Source organism: Geotrypetes seraphini, chromosome 8, assembly GCF_902459505.1.
Source record: "Geotrypetes seraphini chromosome 8, aGeoSer1.1, whole genome shotgun sequence".
Taxonomy (NCBI): domain Eukaryota; kingdom Metazoa; phylum Chordata; class Amphibia; order Gymnophiona; family Dermophiidae; genus Geotrypetes; species Geotrypetes seraphini.
This window is the reverse complement of record NC_047091.1, coordinates 13,832,877-13,856,797: the sequence shown is the minus strand read 5'-3', so window position 1 is coordinate 13,856,797 and position 23,921 is coordinate 13,832,877. Positions and strand designations below refer to the sequence as shown.

Sequence of the window (23,921 nt, the reverse complement as noted above, 5' to 3'; positions counted from 1 at the left end):
GACTCCCACGGGGATGGAAGGCTTTGGAAGCAGGGTTCGTCCATATAACATAATGGACACGTCAGCCTTAGTAAAAGAGTGGTGTTTATAAGTTAATTATCTGAACAGAAAATAAAAAAAAGGGTTCCACCAAAGAGATTCCACAAGGAAAACAGCAGCACAAACACAAAAGAAACTGTGGAATTGATGATCCTGTCAGAAGTAATTGCTGCTTTTTATAGGGACGGATGGGGATGGAGGTAATTTCTTGCAAGGATGGGTGGGGACGGAGAGGATCCTGGCGGGGATGAGTGGGATTTCTGTCCCCGTGCAACTCTCTAACTCAGGGGTCTTTGAAGGAAATGGGATGTCTATTGAGTTGGAAGTAGTGTGTCTGCTGTGTGCAGTGGGGTGTGTGGGTTACTGTTTGTTTGTCTGAGGGTTGGAGTTTTTCTACAGTTTAAAAATATCACAGCCAATGGTCTAGTCTGGCTTTGCGAATCATGAGTGTTGTGGGTCTGGTATGGTCTTCTGTTTCTCCTTTTGCTGGCCTTTGACATGCATCCACATGGACTCTCTCTTTTTGGAGAGGCTTAATATTTGTTTTCTCTTCTCTTGTTATTCTTCTTCTTCCTGTATTGCCATTTTGATGAGCCGTTTGCCAATCTCAATAAAAAAAATATTTTTTTTTTTAAAAAAGAATATACCGAAGTAGAATGTGAAGACACATGTGAAAGAGTGCAAATAAGAGAATGTGAAACTAAATAAGTGGACTGATACACAAGAGCAATGCACTGAAGATACTGAGATTATGCTGATGAAGGAATTAGACTGTCTCCTTTGTGATTCTGTACAGCACTGCGTACGTCTGGTAGCACTATAGAAATAATTAATAGTAGTAATAGTTTTATTTTTTTAGCTGAACAATTTTCTCTAAGAGGTTTTTTGGTTTAGGCCATCACTTTTGGTTTTATTGTCCACCGTTTTGGTTTTTGTTGGTTTTTTATACTTTATGCTGTTTTCCTTCTCGATTCATCTCTTTTGCACTGGAAAATTCGTGCCACTTCATTAGTTGTTTTTGTGAGCTTTTTTTTGTTGTTCCATCCAATGCTTTTTAATTTAGCTCCTTTATACAATTTCTTGTTTATATTTATTTTTATAGTTTGATCATTCAATCCAGATATGATTCACAACACATTTAATTCAAACAGAGGACTCAGGTATCGTTGTTGGTTTCACACACACTTTTTTATTTTTAAACCGTCATTCTTTAAAACATTCACTGCATGTATTTCTCTTGGTTTGATACCATGGATTTCACTTCTTTCATCGTCTCTTTACACCTTTAATTGTTTACATTCGTTCATTAACATAATCACAGTATCTCCACTTATTCCCCACACTTTCACGTGCGCCTTCATATTCCACTTCAGTATATTCTAATTCAGGGGTAGGGAACTCTGGTCCTCGAGAGCCGTATTCCAGTCGGGTTTTCAGGATTTCCCCAATGAATATGCATTGAAAGCAGTGCATGCAAATAGATCTCATGCATATTCATTGGGGAAATCCTGAAAACCCGACTGGAATACGGCTCTCGAGGACCGGAGTTCCCTACCCCTGATCTAATTCAATTATTTCCTTCAAGGACCCTTGAGGAAGGCATTTATTTGCCATGTTGGGTCCCATCGACATGCTTGCCTTACTGAATTTCTCCATTTGGAAATTCTCCATTTGACTGTTGAACAACATTGGACTTTATTAGTCTCTCCCGGGCTTGGGCAGCATCCCTTGTTGTCCTAGAGAGAGGAAGATGTTATATTTTTGTTTTTATCATCCTCACATTTTATATATAAACTGTTTTTTTGGACATTCCGGAAACTATAGTTGCACTTTTTTTTTTAATATATTGCTATGGTTGCACTTTGACAATGCCTTAATCAAACTAACAGTTTGTAATAGTAAATTAAAGTTTATATCCATGCATATGCCAAGTAGAAAAAAAGCTGTATTTTGTCTCAGTGCACAAAAATTTAAAACCAAAATTGTAAAACTGGGGCTTTTCCCAAAAATCAGGTCACGTTGGTACGAATCAGCCTCTCCTTGCTGCAAAGAACAGAAGATTGTTTCAACAGGTTTGGCCTTCTCGACTGAGCTGGTTCCTCAGAAGCTGTTTGAAACCTTGGGAGTTCCATTTGTGCATCTTTTGCAGGACAGCTGTGAACAAAATGTCAATTGTTCCCATTTTATTGGCAATGACAAAAGTCTCTTCAACCACCACCAACAAAAATAATAATCATAAAATAAGTGACTACTGTTAATCAGAGATATAAATATTAAATAGTAAAATGATTAAACATATGTACAACCTTACTACTTAGTCATTTAACTGTTTAAATGTTTCCAGCACACACTCATGTAAACCCATGTCTCTATTTCTTCAACATGCAGCTCCCCACATAGAAGCAGATTTGGCTATTACTAGCTAACCCAAGGGGCACACAGGCATATCAGTATCACCACCCTCCACTCACACCACCCCCGGCTGCAGGCTGTCAGTCAACTTGTTAAACATCCTTAGTGCTAACAGCATAGGCCAAGGACCATGTGCAGCAGCCTGCACAACCAACCATCTGCTGGAGCTGGAGAAAACACTGCCTTTTTCCAGATAGCAATAGCCTTTTATCAGTGATATCGATGGGAAAAGTCAGCTTCTCTATCTCTACCTGATGGGAGATGGGGAATACAATTCACTAGCCAGGATGATGCAGCCTAGATGCTAAGAAAACATCTTTACTGTTATTAGAAAAAGCAGACCACTAGAGACCACTGCTCTACCCTTCAGTATATCCAGCATGACGTAGGTTCATACTAGAAAATCACTTGCACATAGTGTAAAAAACAAAAGATATTCTTTTAATAAAGAAATAGGCTTATGGGATGGTGATCCACTGCTGTTATGTCGCAAAAACTGAGACATAAACTAATTCCAAATTGGTGCTCAACGAGAAACCTTGGCTGAATGTCCTTAATACCTGCAGCAGAAATGAAACTGGCCTTCTAGGGCACAATTTGTCAACATATTTTAGAAAAGGCAGTGTCACATAAACCTTAGACAGAGATAAGACTATAGCACAATTTCAGTAATGTACAAAATATTAAATTACAAGTTTGTTCACGACAGGAAAAAGAACAGAACTGCAACGATAGCAGGCCTTCCACAACTTTAACCTCTCTGCATAATAGGGACCGCCATCTAATGTCAAATAAAAGATGCCTCGGTCCCTATTCCGTTACTTTAATGCCACCTTCTCATCTTTCAGTCCTGATGCTAACTTCTCAGGCCCAGTGCCCTTTCTTCTCACTTCACTAACACTGATGCCAAGTTCTCTTCCTATATAGCTTGTGCTAGCTCTCCATACCTTCCACCCCCCACCTCCCCTGGCTTCACAGGCTTTTTAGCTCCAGTAACCATATATCCCTCAGCTGGAGGGAAAGGGGTTGGAGAGGGGGCTCAGAAAGCAAGTGAGGTGCACTCCTCAATTCCAGCATCAACAACCTGGTGCAAGGGGGACTCCTCAACCCTTGTGCTCCACCATTCCCTAACAATGAGGAGTGGAAGGGAGGAGGGTCCCTCAGCACTCTCCAGGGAACACCTGAGCATTGATGCCAGTCTCTAAGGCCTGCTGCTTTGTTTTTTAATAACAAAACTGAGGCCCCCATCTTAAAGTACATCAAAATTAATTAAAAAAAAAAAAAAAAAAAAAACTCACTAAAAAGCAACATGAATATATACTGAGAATGTGTGATAAAGCAGGGAAATGTTATCAGTACATTTCTATGAAAAAGAACTGCAAGTGCTCTCATTCTCGCTGCTCCATTTTCACTTTGGGGGGTTTCAGGAAGGTTCTGTTTTTCTTCTCTTTCTTTCCTTTTGTGTGTGCTTGGAAATTTCTCCAGCTGTCCACACGCCCATCTCGACTCTCCTGGAATAAGCGCATAGACAAAACCAGTATTTAGAAAGAGCTTGAAGTGGGAGGTCAACCAACAAAAGACTTGTTTATAAAAAAAGAAAATTCAGAATAATTAATGTACCAACCAATGGCAAAAAAAGCTTTAACGAAGGCTCAACAATGCAGAGTTTTCCAACCTTACAGCAACCAGCTGTGACAACTTGGCACAGTACAGAACAACAAATATCAACAGAGGTCAGTCATTATCAGGACATCTTAAAAATATAGAAACTTACTCACGGACAAGACAAGATTTAAATACTTTTCAGGAACTTGGCCTTTGACAGTTCAGAAAGCACTTTAGACTTAAGTTGAAACTGTGTTCTTTCTAAAAGCTCAGAGCTTCCAAATTCATCTTGTGCCCCCACCCCCATCTATTTCTAAACATGGAAACGTGATTTTATTGTAGTCAAAAAATTACACAAGAATCTAATACTAGTAAGAAAGAGAAGAATTGATCATCATCATAAAGAAACACGAACTTCCATGCAAAATTAAAAAAGAGCTTACTTTCTAGAATGCCTGTAGAGCAGGTGTGTCAAATTCAAATACACAGCAGCCCAAAATTAAAAACTTGGACAAAGTCGCGAGCCAACCAAAACAAGTGCCGTGGTCGTAACCATGTTTAAGGACACGGTTCGGCAAAAGAAACTAAGAGTGTAAACATAAAAGTGGCCGAAGAAGCATCGCGGGCACATAATAAACTAAAATCCAACAACAACAAAAAAATATATAAATAGTGAAAAATAAATACTAAAAAACCTTGCATGCGGAAAGATTTAAAAATGCATAAATAAAAAGGCTCTGCTGCAGAGTGTGAAAAAGTGTAGCTGTCCTGCACTAACAAACGTCACAGTGTGACAATAGACTATAGAAAACATAAAAACCATCAGCTGATATTTTATGGGAACTTAAGATAACTTAAAATAACTATGTGCATGTTAAAAATAAAAAGGAAGAATGAAATAAAGCCATGGTGGCTCTTACCTAGTAGAGACAATCTGTAGCGCTCTGAGCTGAGCAAATCGAAAGTAAAACTGGCTCGAAAAACGCTGGCAATTTAAAAAGAGGGGCCACATGACAAGTGGCGTAGCACAACCGTAATCATAAGCAAAAAATGGCACAAAAAAACCCAGTAAAGAAATCGATGGTCACATAATGAATTAAAACCCGATTAAAAATAATAAAAGTGAAAGGTCTAAAAACAACTGACACACATCGTTAAGATAGTATAACTGTTCTACACTGGCATACCCAGCTCTAGTAGACATTTGGTATTTTCTCATGGGCCAGATATAATTACACTGCGGGCCAGATTTGGCCCATGGGCCCGAGTTTGACACCCCTGATGTAGAGATAATCCATCCCTGACACGTTATAAAAATTTGGATATAGAAACTAATGAGAGGGAAAGGGGCAGGTAGACAGGGCAATGCCATCAACCTTCTTCCTTTTGGAAAATAAGCTAAAATGAAAAGAGTAGAAAGATAGCAGCTGGGTCAACACCCTCCAAACATCTGTTAGAAAACTTTACCAATATGAATAACTAAAAACCTCCATTAGTCCATGTGGATATACAAAAATAAAGAACCAAACAAGCAGCATTAGGTGACACATTTTATTGGCATAAATATATTTGCTAATTAACCCTTTATTTGGCATTGTTGCTCAGAAGCAACATGTGTTTCTATGGCTCTTATGGGAGATCTGCATCTCCAAATGCCCGTTACCTTGGCACTGTTGCTCTCGTTCAACATCAAGTTACGTAAAGCAGCCGCTTCACCATCTGCCAATTAAAGGGTTAAATAAAAATAATGTAGCACCTACAACTTTGTTAACAATTATTTTTACAAATCTTCTATGAAAGAAAATATATCAGCAGCCCTCTCCATATCAGTTTTGCCATTTTATAAACTTCCCATTACCCTGGAAAGCCAGTCTGACCTTTCAAGGGATGGGTCAGTTCTACAATAAGGCAACTGTACATCTAGCTACCAATAAAAGATATCTAGATCATTTATTTTGGCTTAAACTCCTTTGATAACAAGTATTCCTGAGTCTCACACAAGAGAGTTAAGGGATGAAACAAGTATACTATGCCTCATATTCAGAACAATTACAAATGGCCAGGAGAGACTCCTGGACAGTTAAAATCGCTCGCTTGAGGCTAACCAGCAATATTCAGCTAACCTTAACTTGACAGTGCTGCTGAATATTGCCACCAAGGACTGAATTCTAAAAAAATGTTCAGTGCTGGATCATAGGGCCGCACAGTGGTATACATTAATATCTGGATTTGTAAATAAAAAACCAAAACATGGTCTTAGAGACATTTGGAGCATTGAGATTAAGCATCAAATTAATGCATCTCAATGGCCACGACTTTGGTCTTGGAGGTTAAAATGTACAGTGTCAGCATCTATGAGACAAACATGGCTTTTTCTTTTGCATAGAGCTTTTTGGACCCCTGTTCGTTTACAAAAATTAGATAGTTCTAAGTCATATTGTCATATTGTCATATGAAGCTGGGACATTAGATCATCTTTTATTCTATTGTCCATTTATCTTATCATTCTGGAAACCAATTTGGCCTCAAATTAATAGGATGTTAGAAAACCCGGTAGCCTTGACATATGATACGATTTTATTTGGAACAACTATGAGAGCAAGAAGTCAAATTTCGTCAAGTAACAACAAACTTTTGTTTATTTTAACTGGAATAGCAATACAACAAATAACATACAATTGGAAAAAATATGACAGCTTTTTACCCTCCTCCCCTTCTGTCTTGTCTTAATCTTAATGTTTTATGTATTTTTGTATTTATTTTTAATTCTATCCTATTTTATAATTATGTACATCGCTTTGTAAACAGATTCAGCGATTCATCAAATATTTAATAAACCTTGAACCTTGAATTCTGTATGTCATATGTACAAAATGGAACTCACCATTGCAACGCAAAAAGGTTATGTGAGTAAATTTCAGAAAGTCTGGGGACCATTAACAGATTTTTGTAATGAATGATTAACTTTTCCCATGATAAAATATTTGATTAGAGGGAAAAAGGGGTGGGATTTTATTTCTGATTATTATATAATATATCAATATTTGAATGAATTCACAATAAAGATAATTTTATGTATTATTGTATTGGGAGGGAGGGAGGGATGGGGGATTATTATATTCAATAAGAATGATATAAATTTAGATTTCTTACATAATATTTTAACATTATAGAATACTAATTTTCTAATGAAATGTTAAATTTGATGCTAATATGTGAGTTAATCAAGTGTGTATCTTTAAGTTTTATATGAGTTAATTTGATACACTTGTTGTAACATACAAAAATGAATAAAGAATTATAATAATAAATAAATAGCACTCAATGTTAGGCAACATTTATAGAATTGTGCTTAGCAATGGAAGAATGGCTAATGCTAGGTGTGGTCATTTGCATCAACTGAAACAAGCTGCAAATCCTTGCGCCTAAATTCTGAGCAGATCCTCCTTATTCGACAAAAGGGTGCTGAAAGGTCCTCAGCCCAACCAACTTCCTAAATTCTGAGCATTATTTTGCCACTGTAGCTGAAAAGTGTGTTATTTTATTTTGCCAAGTGCCAATTTGCAGAATCGTAATGCTATATTTTGACATGGTTTCAGATCATTGATTGAACCATGTCAATGAAAAGCGTGGAACTCTGAGCTGTCATGAAGTTCCTACTCCTGCAGAAGAAAACTCCAAAGGAAATCCATACATGTATGATGCAAACACTGAGTGACAAATGCACATCCTATTCCACAGAGAAGAAATGGTGTGCATACTTTCAGCGTGGAGATTGAGACCGAAGATGAAACGAGGCCTCAAACAGTGTCAATTCCTGAAATTGCTGACCATGTCCATGACCTGATTTTAGCAGATCGGTGAATATCAGCTGAAACAATTGCTGAGACACTACAGATATCCATGGAGTGTATAATCCTCTAATAGATGGGTACAACATGATGCACGACCTACTCCTACTGGAGCGCTGGTCTAGGTCCTGGCAACTCAACTTCAATGCCAAAAAATGCAAAGTTATGCACCTGGGCAACCAAAATCCATGCAAAACTTACACCCTAAATGAAGAGATCCTAACAAGAACAGAAGCAGAACGTGACCTAGGGGTGATCGTCAGTGAGGACATGAAGGCTGCCAATCAAGTGGAGCAAGCTTCATCCAAAGCAAGACAAGTCATAGGTTGCATACGCAGGGGTTTCGTCAGCCGAAAGCCGGAAGTCATTATGCCGCTGTATAGATCCATGGTGAGGCCCCATCTGGAATACTGTGTGCAATTCTGGAGGCCGCATTATCGCAAGGATGTGCTGAGACTGGAGTCGGTTCAGAGAATGGCCACCCGGATGGTCTCGGGACTCAAGGATCTCCCATATGAGGAACGGCTAAACAAATTGCAGCTATACTCACTCGAGGAGCGCAGAGAGAGGGGGGACATGATCGAGACGTTCAAGTATCTCTCGGGCCGCATAGAGACGGAGGAAGATCTCTTCCTTTTCAAGGGTCCCACGACAACAAGAGGGCATCCGTGGAAAATTAGGGGAGGGAAACTACGAGCTGACACCAGGAAATTCTTTTTCACAGAAAGGGTGGTTGATCGCTGGAATAGTCTTCCAATGCATGTGATCGAGGCCAGCAGCGTGCCTGATTTTAAGGCCAAATGGGATCGTCACATGGGATCTATTCACAGGGCGAAGGTAAGGGAGGGATCTATTTATAGGGCGAAGGTAGGGGAGGGACATTAAGGTGGGCAGACTAGATGGGCCTTGGCCCTTATCTGCCGTCTATTTCTATGTTTCTATGGTATACAGAAGCTGTCAGCCAAGTAGGTATCCAAATGTTTGAATACCGATGACAAATGAACACTTCCAAATTCATTTTGCAGCATTTTCAGCGAGCTGATGCCAACATTTTGGAACAACTAGTTACTGTTGATGAAACAGTTACACTATTATGATCCCGAGACAAAATAGTTCATGCAATGGCAGCACTCAGGTTTCTCCAAGGTCAAAGAAATTCAAGAATCAAATGTCAGAAGGAAATGTCATGGCCAAGTGTTTTGGGATCAGAAAGGGTGTTACAATGATCGACTATCTTCCAAGGGCCAAATAGTTAATGCAGAATACTACTGTAACTTACTGTGCCAATTAAAAGGAGGCATTGAAAAAAAAAAAAAAGGAGAAGGAAGCTGAGAAAAGGAGTCCTCTTTTTCCAAGACAATGCACCTGCTCACAAGGCTGGCATAATGATGGATGTTTTGATGCAGTTGGGATTTCAGTGCATAGACCATCCACCCTACTCACCAGATCCGGCTCCATCTGACCATTTTCTGTTTCCAAACCTTAAAAAGAGTCTGAAAGGGCAATAATTTTTGAGTGATTAGCAGGTGTTTTCAGCAGTGGAGCAGTATTTCAGTGACCAGACATCAGAGTATTTTTTGGAAAGGTTAGAAAAACTTCAGACATGATGTGCCAAGTGTGTCGAACTTAGGGGCGAATATGTGGAATAACTTGTACGTTTCATGGCTCCATATCATTCCCTTTTTGGTTTGGCTGAGAACTTTTCAGCACCCCTGTACGTAAATTCAAGGAATGCATCAATCTGCCCAGGACTCAATTTCCACATCCCCTTTTCTGACCCACGCCTACGTTTGAGTGTATAAATTTTTATAAAAGCCAATTAGCACCAATTGGTTGTTAAAATCTCAATTGATGGCACTAATTGGCTTGCTATTCAATTAACTGGCACGTGCGATTTGGGAATGTGCACAATATTTAGTGTGGTATTCGGGGTTAAATGGCAAACACCTAACTGACAAGGTTAGAAGCTGGCTGGAAGCAGAGACTGGGCAGAGCATTGCCTTAGCTAGTTATCTGTGATATTCAGCCCACTAACCGGCAAGGTAAGTGCATAGCATTAGGACAGAAAAAAGGCTGTCCTAACTTTATGCACCAAGTTTAAGCTGGCACTGGTCTGAATATTGGCTGGTGCCCAGTTACATGGCCTCAGATCTTGCAGATCCCCCCCCAAAAAACAAAATCCCAATAAAATTGAAAGGTGCCCTAGCCCCTTATCTCCACAGGGCCCTTTGTCTAACCATAGATATCCCTGCTGGTCTAGAAGGAGATTGGGTAAGAGCAATGCCCTCTCGTTCCTACTTTGAGCCGTCTCCTCTCAAAAATGGCAGCCACAAAGGCAACAAACAGCATGTTAGCGGTTACATCCCTAGATAAGCAAGAAAAATACTGTATTTGGTATTTTGGCCACTGTAAAAAAATAAAAACAATTTTTACTTGGTCCTGAAATAAACCTCCAAACCTTGTTGACTCATAAATCAGCCATCCCCACCTCTACCCTCCCCCCCCCACCAGGTCATTAAATGATAAATTCCTGGGATCCTCTCTGACAGCAAGTGTAATGCTACATACCTCAAAATTCTTCTGCCATTCTCTCTCTCGTTTTGATTTTTCTTGTGCCTCAATCTCTTCCTCCCTCTGCCTTTTCCTGAAATATAAAGAGGATACTGTTAATATTTACAAATTCTGAAGACATGTGTGATTGGGTGTGGGGGCTGGGGTTGGTTAGTACACCAAGGCACACAACCTTACTGAAAAAGGATGCAGTGAGTAGGAGAATAGCTATCTAAGAATTTTAGAAGCCTCTGAGCTCGGCACAGCGTCGTAACCAAAGCACAGCTCTACCTCTTATGCCCTGCATCATATTTCAGAGGTCCATAACTAATAAATCATATATGTATAAAAGTAAGCAATTTACATTAGTGACTTTTGTCCTGCCATTACCTTGCGGTTCAAAGAGGATTACATAAGAGGTTATCTGGACAATTCAAGAAGAGTTACATAGTTGAGCGGGTTACTTCAGGGGATTGAAATGCTTTTTGCGGAGTTAGTTTGTCTTGATGAATTTCTTGAATAGCAGGGTTTTTATTTATTTTCTGAAAGTTTTGTAGTCTGGTGTCGTGATCAGTAGATTGGATAGTTGGTGGTCAAGTTTCGCCGCCTGCGCGGTCAGTAGGCCATCGTACATTTTTTTGCATTTGACGCCTCTGATTGAGGGATGCGTGAATGGTGTCTGGGCTCTCCTTTGCCTGGTTGTGGTAGATTGGATAAGGCGGTTGTTCAAGTAGGATGGCTGTCTCCATTCATGGTTTTAAATAGTAGACAGTAAAATTTGAATTGTATTCTTGCTTGTATTGGGAGCCAGTGTGAGTCGAGATAAGCGGCGGTGATGTGGTCGTATTTCTTCAGTGAATACATAAGTCTCAGGGCTGTGTTTTTTACTGTTTGTAGTTGTTTTATCAGGACTGTGGGGCAATCTCTGTGGTGTTTTAGTAGCTGCATTGATACCTGAGAAAATTAATACCTTTTACTGGACCAACATGAAGAGGAGTTTTTGAGGTCAAAGTATTCCATTCTTTAAAAACTGCAGTCTTACATAATAATAGCAGATAAAGACAAAAGAAAATCTCAGCAAGATGTTTAGGGTTGTAACTGTTGCTCCATGCATGTTACACAACATCCCTCACCATCACATACACCCCCCTCCACCCTTTATAGAAGCAAAAATGTAGTTAATTCACTGATGTTTTGGGTTGAAGCACTGCTCCGAGCAGAATGCCTCTGTACTCTGTAAACATCCTCTGCATTTTATTCATGCCTTTCTGAATTGTGATCATATTGCCTCCACAATTTGCTCCAGGAGGCTGTTCCAAACGTCCATCATCCTTTCTGTGAAAAATAATTTTTCAATGTTGTCCTGCATCTTCCTCATACTAGGAACTTTATCACTCCTAGTTCTACAGTTTGCTTCTGTGAATTATTAATACATTTAAATGTCTGTCCTCTTTCTCTCTTCCTTCTGGTTACCCCTTCTCCTCCGGGGTATACATATTTAAGTCCTACCATCTGATCTCACATGGCTTTTGGTCAGACCTGAACCATTTTAACTCCTTTCTCTGGAGTATTTCCAGTTATTTTTATCCTCTCTGGGTTACAGTCTTCAGAACTTACAGTACTCTAGGTAAAGACTCTGTACAGGTCAATGGTGAGGCCTCATCACTTCCTTTCGTCTACTGGTTATGCCTTTCTTCATGTACCCCAGCATCACTCTGTCTGCCTCCTTGGTATCAGATGCCATCACCTTGAGATCCCTCTTCTGGTCACTGCACATCAGTTTCCCACCCCCACTACATACAACTCTCTTGGATTTCTGTACCCTATACGCACTGCCCCTCACTTCTTGGCAGATATTTGGGATTCCTCAAGCTTCCTTAGACCCCCTCATTATGGTTACTCCCTCAGGAAAAGGAAAGGGAATGTGGACTTGTATACCACCTTTTTGTGGCTTTGGTATTTCAGAGCTGACATTCAAAGCGGTGGGCACTGGAGGATTAAGTGACTTGCCCAGGGTAACAAGGAGCAGCGCTGGGATAAGAAATAAAGACAAGGAATGTCCATTCTGTTGCACCTCTTTGTGTCATCCATAAAGAGACAAACCTTTCTATTTTTTTAAATTTTTATTTACAGGTTTGAAATATACAATTACCAAACTAAATAAAACCAAAAACTTCTATTTGTTGCCAAACTCAACAAGTAAATTTAACCAAAGAAAAATATTCTAGATCTAGTCCAAAACTTGGGGACAAACCTTTCTAACCCCTCTGTAATGTTGCAAACATATTGAACAGAATCAGTCCCTATGACCTTTTCTCTCCTCAGAGTGAATTCTATGAACTACTTATCTTTTGTCATCTATTACACAACCAGTTTTTCATCTAGTCCATCACCTTAGTACCAACCCCTGGGTGTTCAGTTTATTGTGTCTTCACTGTAGAACCATACCAAATGTTTGATTGAAATTCAGGCAAACTACATCTAAGCATACATCCTTGACCTAATTCTCTAGGTACTCAATCAAAAACGGACTAGATTCATTTGGTATGATCTACCTCTGATGAAAACATTGCTGCTTTGGATTCTGCCACCTGCTGGACTTTGGACAGTTTAAATATTTTCCTCAGTAAAAGTTGCAAAATAATGTTCCCACCACCAATGTAAGGTTAACTAGCTTGGAGTTTCCAAATTCCTACTACCACTTTTATGAAGAGGGTCCACAAGTACCTTTCTTCAACTTCACAGAACCACTCCTGTCTCCAAAGATCTATCGAGCAGGTTATTCAGTAGGCCTGTCAGAGCTTCTCTGTGCTCCTTTAACATTATCTGCCTCTATGGCTTTGCCATTTTATCTGTAAATGGTGCCATATCTACTCCACCCTTATGTTTACACCTGCAATAATTTGCAGTTCTACTCCAAATTCTTCTTCAGTAAACAGAAACCCCAAAATATTTGTTATGCATCTCTTTTTCATTATCTCTTTCTACACATCACCCCTTCATTTCCTTTCAGTCTTTAAATTCTGCTTCTGATCTTTTCTTTTTCACCGATGTATATGAAAAGTCTAGTCACTTTACTTTCTCTTCTTAGGTTATCTTTGCATCCACTTACCTTGGCATCCTTTTCTTGCTTTTATCAGTTTTATTTTTAAATATTCTTCCCTTTGTTTTGTTGCTTTTTATGATCCTTTGTATTTTTTTTAAATGCTAAAATTTTTAGCCTTTTTTTCAACTCTTTAGAGAACCATACTTTATGATCACGTTAGTCCTTTTTATGCTAGATTACAATGGCTGCCTTTTGGGGCCAGAGTGTTCTTTAAGTTTGGGTGTTTTTATTACAAGGCTCTTTATGGATTATTACCCTCTTATCTGGTTTCTTATTTGAAATTGTTTTATTAAAAAAAAAAAAACATACCAGAAATTCAGGTATGTTTATTATCTTCCCTATTCCAAGGGATTGTCGTTATAGGACTTTTTTGGACAGGACACTGGAATATCAGGCGGGTAAGATGAATTCTTGGATGGGTCCGTTGATTGTCCAGCTTATTCATACCTTATATTTGGAAAACTATTAAAAACTCATTTATTTGATAAACAAGAATGCTGATTCCTTTAAAGTATATTTTATTATGGTGCCTTTTCTTATCATGTTGTTTTTAACAGTTTTTATCTCCAAACTTTTTATTATAGCAGTTTGTTACTGATGTATTAACAGCTGAGTATTTTTTTTAATCCAATTTTTATTATGTTATATTAATTGATGTATTAGAATGTAGTGTGTTCAAGATTGTATTTCTAACTGAAATGTCTTGGTTTCTTCGCTGTTGTGAACCGCCTAGAACTACTGGTGGGGCGGTATACAAGAAAATAAATTATTATTATTAATGCATTTGTTTACTTTTCTTTTTAAAAAAATTATCTTTAATACAGTTTCACAGAAAAAGATAAACAATTATTTATTACTTTTGTTTACTTTCCCAATACAAAAATTTGTTGCTATGATAGCTCTCCTTCCACTTAAACTAAACTAAACCTTAGGTTTATATACCGCATCCTCTCCACAATCGCAGAGCTCGGCACGGTTTACAAGAGTTGGAAGAGAAAGGAACGCCAATGAAGGTTAAAGGATAAAGTGAGAGGAATATGTGGGGGGGCCAAAGATGGAGTGAATATTACATTTTTTAACTTGCCTTCTTCCAATTCGCAACTCCCTTCAGGTACGTCCCATTTCACCAATCATTATTTTTGAAATTCAGGCCTGAATTTTGTCTAATTCATCTCTGCCTCAGCCATATCTATCCATCCATAGAATAGCATAATTGGTGATCAGGTGGGTATCTACGCGGACATTAGATATGCTTTCTCCACTTGCATATAACATAAGAATTGCCACTTCTGAGTCAGGCCAGTATATCATGCCCAGCAGTCCGCTCATGCGGCGGTCCTCATCCATCCATCACTATTTGCCTGAGAAAAGCACATTGAAAGCACCACAAAAGGTCAACATCATATCAAATTTCAAAGGTAGAATATTCCAATCCACACGTGACAAATTAAACTTTCCCAGCATTTTCTCTTTCATTCCTGTTTTCTGGATCTTTGTAGCTAGATCTCTGACAAAGTTCCTCTATGAGTCAAAGGTCTGTAGACCACACCAGTATAGGACAGACATGTTATCATCCCTTTCCAAACTGATCTAAAACACTTTCTCCTTTCCACTACATTTCTTTTGCTTTACAAAGAAAATGGAAGCAGGTAAAGGCCATATGGTCTATCCAGTCTGCCAATCCATACCAAACTTTAATGTCATTTCCCTTAGAGAACCTCTGTTTGTCCCATGCTTTCTTGAATTCAGATACAATCCTCATAACCACTACCTCCTCTGGGAGCTATTTCATGCATCTACCACCTTTTCCTTTAAAAACATATTTCTTTGGCAGTTGGCAGCTGTGACTGTTTTCTCTGTTGCTTATATTGGCCTTTTATCTCTTTTGGGCAACGATTACAAGATCTATACCAAAATACTGGCCAACAGATTACAAAAACTATTACCAGCTGTGATGTGCCTTGACCAATCAGGCTTTATAAAAGGGCAGAAAGACATTTGGCATTTGACAGTAGGCAGAACATTGCACCTTACTGATGTTGCTTCATCTAGGCTCCCATCTTTGATTCCATCTCTTGACGTGGAAAGGCCTTTGATAGGATCTCTTGACCCTTCATATTAGAGTTATAATACATTGGTATATCAGGGCCTTTCCTTCATTGGATCCAATCTTTGTATAGATGTCCACTTTCTTCATTAAAGATAAGCAGCCAATATACAGAGTCGATTGAAGCAGTTTTCTGGGTCTTGCCGTGTCCGGGTAGAAAGAACCAACACTTCAGCCATCATGCTGTGGAGGTCTGCAGTGTGATTTGATATATAGAGGGTTCACACACCTGATTAAGAACAGGGCAGTCTGTGGGTCAAGAAATTTGAATTTTTGGTGGGAAGGTTTGTTGGGAAATGCAACACAGAAAAATCAGCTGTAGCCCTCCATGGCAGGAAAACTGGTCATACAATTAGATTTGAAAACTCAAAGTCCTGGAGAAAGAAGACCGCTGGTAGCCAAGTAGAATCAAAGAGGCATTAGAAATTGCAAGACACTCCAATAACTTCAATGCAGATTTGTTGAATTTGGAGACACAAATCTATCTCCTGGGACGAAGTTTGATTTTCTGAGGAAAGGCTTCTTCTTTGTGGCTACTGTATATAAATTTGCCATATCCAAATAGATGTCACTGCTGACATGGGAAAGCATTTCTATAAAATAGCTACCTCTTTTAGGCATACCTGACATTATGCACATCTTTTCAGCAGTGCTTTATGTATTTTATAAAAAGCTTGCTGAGCCTTTTATAAAATACTGTCCTAGTTTTAAACACCTACATGACCTATCCTCTGTTTCCAAAGTTTGTCTTCACTTTATTAACTGCTGTACCAAAATCAGTAAGCATCTCTTGTAATTATTTCCTCTGTGCCTGTGTCCTCCGGCAATCAGCAGCACCACAGTTTCGATGCTCCAGCAGACAGGCATGTAGTCCATTAGTCTAAATTTTGAAAAGTAACTGAAAAACCTAGAGATGGGGGTACTACTGTGTGTTTATGCTTTCCAGTGTCTGCCTCTTACCTTTCATGCATGTCTTTTGCTTCTCTTTCTTTTCTTTTGATTTCCAGCTCTGCAAACAGCTTCATTGTTTGCTTATACACAGCTTGTTTGAACTGTAACAAACACATTGTTATGTTATAGGGTGATTATAACTATTAATCATGTCTACAACAGCCTTGATGATGAAGGCAAAATTATGCCTTACCTGATAATTTTGTTTCCTTTAGGTGCAGCAGATGAATCCAGAAACTAGTGGGTTACCTTCGTCCCCTCCCATCCTCCCTTGCCTCTCTTGGGCCCTCCCTTTCCCTCTCTTAACCAAACCTGCTGCTTCTCCACTCATCTACCTTATTCCACTCACATGTATCGATACCTGTATCCACATTGTACCTCTCCTTTATTGTACACCGTCTTGAACTGAAAAGGTATGATGGGATATAAATAAAGCTATTATTATTATTATCTACCAGCTAGTTAAGATAGAGAATACTGACTTGAAGTGCGACTTGTTGGATGCCCATCCTCCTGGCTTCCCAGTATTACTTGTAACAAAGCATCAGGAAAACAAAATCCCAAGAAACTAAATTTCCCACATACAACAACCTTCAAATAAGTAATAACCTTAATGAAAACAAATAAGATTAAAAGTTCCGAAACTGCACTTTATCACATGCATTGAAATAAAGGAATAAAGCATCGCCGCACTCACCAGTGAGAACCATCCATAGAAGAACTCCAGGGTGGGAACCTGGATTCATCTGCTGCTCCTAAAGGAAAGAAAATTGTCAGGCAAAGCATAATTTTTCCTTCCTTAGCATCAGCAGCAGATGAATTCAGAGACTAGTGGGATGTAGCAAAGCAATACTTATGTAGGATGGGAAATATCCACCACCACAGATAGCCCCAAAGCCCCCCCCCCCGCCCGCCCCATCAATTCAGTAATGCCTGGAAAATATATGCAAACAAAACCAAGTTGCTGCTCAACAAATCTCTTCCAAAGAGAAACAACACGACTTGCCCACGAGATCACCACCGCTCACATAGAATGAATGAAATGTCACCTGTAATTGTTTACCAGAGAGCAAACAAGCTGACATAATATTTGATTTGATTTCTTATATACCGCTATACCGTGAGGTTCAAAGCGATTTACAATGAAGATAGATTAAAGATAAATTAAAATAAAATAAATAAAAATGGTACTGTGGATTTCCCTAGCTGTCCCGAAGGCTCACAATCTAGCTAAAGTACCTGAGAAAACAATAAATAAAAATAAAATAAATGAAATAAAATAAATTCCAATCAGACAATAGGATTTGATGTTAGAAGTTCATAAAGACGATATGCCAAGGAGTGAAAGCTGGTATGCTCCTTGAGCCCTGACGTATGCAGCCAAGCCAACACACAAAATTTCAGCCATGAGGTTTCCCAGGAAGTAGTAATGAGTGCCAAAATACAGGCTAGTCATTTAGATCAGAGTCAATGCAATGCTAAAATGCAGGCATGTCATTTGGATCAGATGACTTCTGCAACAGCCAGACAACCGCCACTATCATCTCGGTGCATCAGCTGCATTAAATGGTCAACTGCCACCATTCTCAGATCCGATATCTAGTATGGTATAGAACCCTGCTGGATTGGGGGAGGAGCGGAGCTGTGCTCATTAAGTCCCTGCTGCTGATTCTTCTGTCTGCCGCTGGTTTCGGTGCGGCCCCAGCGTCTCCTCGTGCTTAACCGTTAGCCCCTGCTGGATCGGGAGATGGGCAGAGCTGTGCTCTTAAGTTCCCGCCGCTGCTTCTGCTGCCTGCCGCTCTTTTCGGTGCGGCCCCGGCATCTCCTTATGCTCATCGTTATCCCCTGCTGGATCGGGGGAGGGGCAGAACTGTGCTCTTTAGTCCCTACTGCTGACTCTGCTGCCTGCTGCTGGTTTCGGTACGGCCCCGGTGTCTCTTCGTGCTCAACCGATTAGCCCCTGCTGTATCGGGGAGGGGCGGAGCTGTGCTCTTAAGTCCCCGCTGCTGATTCTGCTGCCTGTCGCTGGTTTCGGTGCGGCCCCGGCTTCTCCTTGTGCTCAACCATTAGTCACTGCTGGATTGGGGGAGGGGCGGAGCTGTGCTCATAAGTCCCTGCCGCTGCTTCTGCCGCTGTTTTTGGTGCAGTCTCAGCGTCTACTTGTGCTCACCGTTATCCCCTACTGAATCAGGGGAGAAGGAAGGACGAAGGAAGGGCCTCTGCTGAAAATGCCCCATTCTAGGCCTTTAGGTTTGTAGACAGTTATGCTGCGATTCTCTAACTGTCAAACTCCTCCTTTCCAAGATGTTTCCTGACTCGCCCGAGTGAAAATTAAAAGAAAAAAAGTGCAGAACCCTGTAAAACTATGAATAAGATATATGAAAGGAACAAAATAAACTAGAAATCAACAAAGAAAACTGAATATAACTAAAAACTTAAAAATATAAGAGAGAGACACTGAAGCCCAGGTCTTACTCAGGCAACATTCTAGAATAGCTTCCCGGATCCAACTCACCACAGTAGCTTTAGACACATCACAACCCTTATTAGAATCAGAAAAAAGAACAAAAAGATAATCCTTATGCCAAAAGTGATTGGTGGATTGAAGGTACTGAAGAAGAACCCCATGAAAATCCAAGAGCCGTAGTAACCGAAATTAAAGCCCATAATCTTCCTCTTTAAAAGAAGGCAAAAACAAAGACTGAGATAAAATGCTGACACATCTTTGGGCAGAAAGGAAGGGACCATTTGAATAGAAACCCCCTCCCCAATCTTTACAGGACAAGGTTTCTAACTCAAACACTCTTTGTGCTGAAGACAACACAACCAGACATACAGCTTTTAGAGACAGATCTTTAAGTGTAGGCTTACGCAGTGGTCCAAACGGCAGCTTTTGAAGAGCTTTCAGTACAAGATTAAGACTCTAGTTTAGACAAAGCCTCCTAAGCGAAGGCTTAAGTTGATTAACCCCTTTCAAAAAGCAGACGACTTCAGGGTGAGCAGCTAAGAAAGAATGAGAAATCCGACCTCTATAACTCGCAAAAGTTGCCACTTGTACCTTGAGGGAATTGTAAGCAAGACCTCTTGAAAGTCCATCCTGCAGAAAAGCTAGAATCTGAGGAAGAAATGAGTGACATGGAGAAACGGAACGTTGAGCACACCATGACTCAAATGTCCACCAAACTCACGCACAAGAGGAGGTAGAATGCTTCTTCACCTGAAGAAATGTGGCAATCATCCGAGTACCCTGTCTTCTGAGTTTCGACGTCTCAATGGCAAGGCTGAACACAGGGACGCCAAGAAAAAAATCTGCAACAGAAGAAAAAAAACTAACTTGCAAACTTCTTGAATAATATACAACACCCTCTGATCTGCTGTAATGTTGGCCCACTCCACCTATTAAAGAGACAGCTGCCTCCCAATGATGCTGACAGGGGGAGCCAGCACCCCATCATTGTGCAATACAGGGCGCTGCTGAGACGGGAAGGCTGAGAGACTGGTTTCATGTCTGATCAAAAGAATTGTTTCTGAGAGGCCAAGACTTCTGAGGAAAGGAAGGCTTTCTTGACCTGTAGCACTTCTTATCACAAAAGCAGAGATGTGCCTGCGCTGACTTGGTGGAAACTTTAGTCTTGTCCTCTGGCAAGCACTGGGACTTAGGATCTCCAAAAGTTTTAACCAATTTTTCCAAGTCCTCACCAAACAAAAAGCTTAAAAGGGAGCTTTACCAGACGCTACTTAGAAGTGGCATCTACCATCCAATGTTGGAGCCCAGTTACTGCCATCTGCTTCACCGAAGCTCTCAAAAGATCATATAAGGAATCCGCTAAATATGTGAGCCCTGTCTCAATGTCCTGGAATTTTACTGGGAGCTGACTGAAAAACACTGTACCCAGCTGAGACAGGTCCATGTCACATAGGAGTTACATACCAAAGCTTATAATGAAATGGCTGAAACCTCAAATGACATCTTTAAAGAAGATTTCCGCTTCCTATTTTGATCATCCTTGAGTGCTATGCTCCCTTTCACTGGAAAAAGTAGTCTTTTTTTGGTCACTGCGGCAACCAAAGAATCCACTCGAGAAGTTTTTATTTATCATATTCTTCCTGCACCACCGGATAGTTGGGCCATCGCCTTGGGCACCCATAAATCTGTGTCAGGAGTAGTCCACAGCACCAAAATCAATTCCTGCATTGTCTCATTCACTGGGAACATTCTGTGGGGTTTCCATGTGCTGACCATCTTTGGAATAGCAAAGGCAGAGGACTGAGCCTCAGGGGTAGAAATGTTAAGGGCCTGCAATGCCTTGTTAATAAACAAAGGAAGTTCCTCCCTATGAAAATGCCTAACAGCCGTGGGATCACCCGCTTCTGAGTCCCACTTCATTTCCCTCCATGACCCCACAGAAATTCCGGTGAGGATACAGCATGCTACCAGAAGGAAGGGGAGGGGTGCATGAGCCTGCATCCCTCGTCCGAGACTAAGAGAAGCTTCCTACGTTTAGAGCCGAGGTCCTTGTGGTGCAACTGAAAAGCAGGGGGAATCCATCTGAGAGGACGTCAAAGGACCCCCAGAAAGAGAACTTATAGACCCAGTTCCCTTGAGCAAATAAGCCCTGTGGAGCAATAAGATAAATTCAGAGGAAAAAGGTTCAGTATCAGCCCCAGAAGATAAAGACTGCCCCAGCTCCAGCCCCTCTGACTGAGCAGAAGTGAAAGAAATAACAGGCATGGATTCCTGGATTTCAAAGCCAAGGGAACAGATTACTGCTGAGACAAAATGGCTCCTCCCCCACACAGAAAAACACATGGCCCTTGCCTGCAACCGCTGGATCTGCGGTAGAAGCATCAGGGCAGCTGGCCAAATATAACCCCAGGGTTGCCCGTTACTGCCACAACAGGAACAGTGCTTAGAAATCTCTGCCGCCATTAACAGCTGATTTGTGAATGCTGCAGGAGCTGACAACAAGGGAAAATTTAAAGCTATATGTACTGATAAACTTGCGCTGAATTAAAAAAAAAAAAAAAAAAAAAAAAATGTACAAAAAACAAAATATTTCACCCGGGTAAAGTAGGGACTGTCCCCCTTCCAGTGTATCCAACACCAATCTGTGCAGTCTCTTGGCTGCTTTTTTTTTTTTTTTTTTTTAATGCAAGTGGGAACCGGGAATACTGTACGGACTAAAGGAAACATGAGGTAGGGACCAGGGGGGACCAGGTGTATCCCCTAAAGCTGACACTGCACAGCCAGATACCCCTGAACTCAACTGAACTAAGTCATAACAGAAGCTAAACAGCTGAGACCAGGAGCTTGTAAGGATACATTGGTTCACCTGCTGGAGATACGAGGAGACCAGAGGGCTGGGCATCCAATAAGTCACATTTCAAATCGATATGCTCCATCTGCACCTGCTTGTAGATGGATGTAGCCCACTAACCTCTGGATTCATCTGCTGCTGACTCTAAGGAAAAAGGTTTTACTGATTATAACAGACAACGGGCATCCAATGGTGTTATCCAGCAGTTGCTGTTGTGGCAGGATGATGTTAGAATAGGCGACTACCCCAGCAGTGTCCATTTGCAGCCATAGAGATTTGAGTCTTTGCTCTCACCACTTTGCTGCTTCCCCGACTCTACAAGTGGGTTTAAAATATGAGAATAGGCACTTCCTGTTTCTCATGTTTTAAACCTTCTTGATGAGCTGAGGGAACACAGAAATGTGGGAGTAAAAACACAGCTCCTCCACACACACTTTGTGCTTAAAATGTGGAGAAGGGACAAGCGAAGGCTGATGCTGGGGCTGAGAAGGGGGCTTTGAGAAAAGAGGTTCATTCTGGGGCTTGCAGGAGGTTGGTGCTGTACAATTGCAGAATGTTATCCACCTACATATTTTCTTAACACAAATACACTGAAAAACTCCTAAAAAGAATCCAATTATATAAAAAACAATGCCCTAATATTCCAAACACTAAACACCGAGTACAAAAATACCAGCACCTGCTCCACACAGACTATAATCACCCACGCAGGAAACCATTTCTTTCCCCTCTCCATCCCCAAGATGATTGCTCACTGAGGAATAGAAGGGAACTGCAGTAATGATGTCAAAAGACTTTAGTAGTAGCAGTGTCCTCCTCTATGGGGTCAGCATATTGGCACATCTTACCCTTACTTGGCCCCCACAGAGAAGAGGTTTGAACAAGGGTCTCCTGTACTCCCCATTGTGAGGGTGTGATAGTATATAATGATCTTAAGATAGCCACACAGATGGAAAGGCAACGGTGAAAACTAGGATGCTTGGGCGCATAGGGAGAGGAATGGCCAGTAGGAAAAAGGAGGTATTGATGTTCATATATAAGACTTTGGTAAGACCTCATTTAGAACATTATGTACAATTCCGGAGACCGCACCTTCAAAAAAGATATAAACGGGATGGAGTTGGTCTAGATTGGAGAGGGTTATACAACCTCTGAAACATGGGGATCAGGTTGGTTTTCTAAATGTATGGATTAGAAAATGCTCATCTTTTCTGTCATATTATTCACTCCACTCAGTCCATGGGTTCGCCCGTTGTGGCAGTCTCTTTAGATGCTGAAAAGGCCTTTGACTGAGTGGAGTGGAACTACTTATTCGCTGCGTTAACTCATTTTGGTTTTCCTAAAGAATTTATGCAAATGACTAAAATCTTATATCTCCCCAGCAGCAAAATGTATGGCTAATGGTGACCTTTGTGAGCAATTTATTCTCAACCGTGGTACTAGACAGGGGTGTCCCATATCACCTCTTTTTTAATTAAGCTTTGGAACCTCTATTAGCTGCGATCAGACATAATACTGACATTCAAAGAATTTATTTTGGTGACAGTGAATTCAAATTGACAGCTTACACTGACGATATCTTATTACTGCCTTAATACTATAAATCACTTTTCCAGTTTTTTTGTTTACAATGAATTAGATATAATTGGAATATAATTCTGTTTACAATGAACTAGATATATTGCTTTACTTAGGCAATATTTTCGTAACCCTCAAGTATTATTCTTGGGGAAAAAAGTTTGGATCTACCCAGATGTTACCAGACAGACGCAAGAGCGCAGGAAATTATTTCTTGCTATGAGAGTTGAAGTGGTAAAGCTGGGTGGGAATTTTCTTTTGGCTTACCCCTGTAAGTGCATTATTAAGTATTTTGAGACAAAATATGTTTTTTTTTCACCTGAACAATTACGTGCTTTCATAGATATGAAGAAATTGTTGACGGGGGAGTTTAATGTTTATAACACAACAATGTAAAAGGTTGG

The 23,921-nt window shown here is 40.3% G+C and overlaps 1 protein-coding gene across 1 annotated transcript in view; it reads right to left on the bottom strand.

Moving 5' to 3' along the window:
- Positions 1-1,964: 1,964 nt before the first annotated feature.
- DNAJC8 (DnaJ heat shock protein family (Hsp40) member C8) overlaps positions 1,965-23,921 on the bottom strand; it is a 43,352-nt gene continuing 21,395 nt past the window's right edge. Inside the window, exons 7-10 of the mRNA XM_033955895.1 lie at positions 16,631-16,722; positions 10,476-10,551; positions 3,811-3,962; positions 1,965-2,193 (exon numbers count right to left, since the gene is read on the bottom strand). Coding sequence (XP_033811786.1) covers positions 3,840-3,962; positions 10,476-10,551; positions 16,631-16,722 — 291 coding nt within the window. The 3' untranslated portion in view covers positions 1,965-2,193; positions 3,811-3,839. The remainder of the gene's footprint in view (positions 2,194-3,810; positions 3,963-10,475; positions 10,552-16,630; positions 16,723-23,921) is intronic.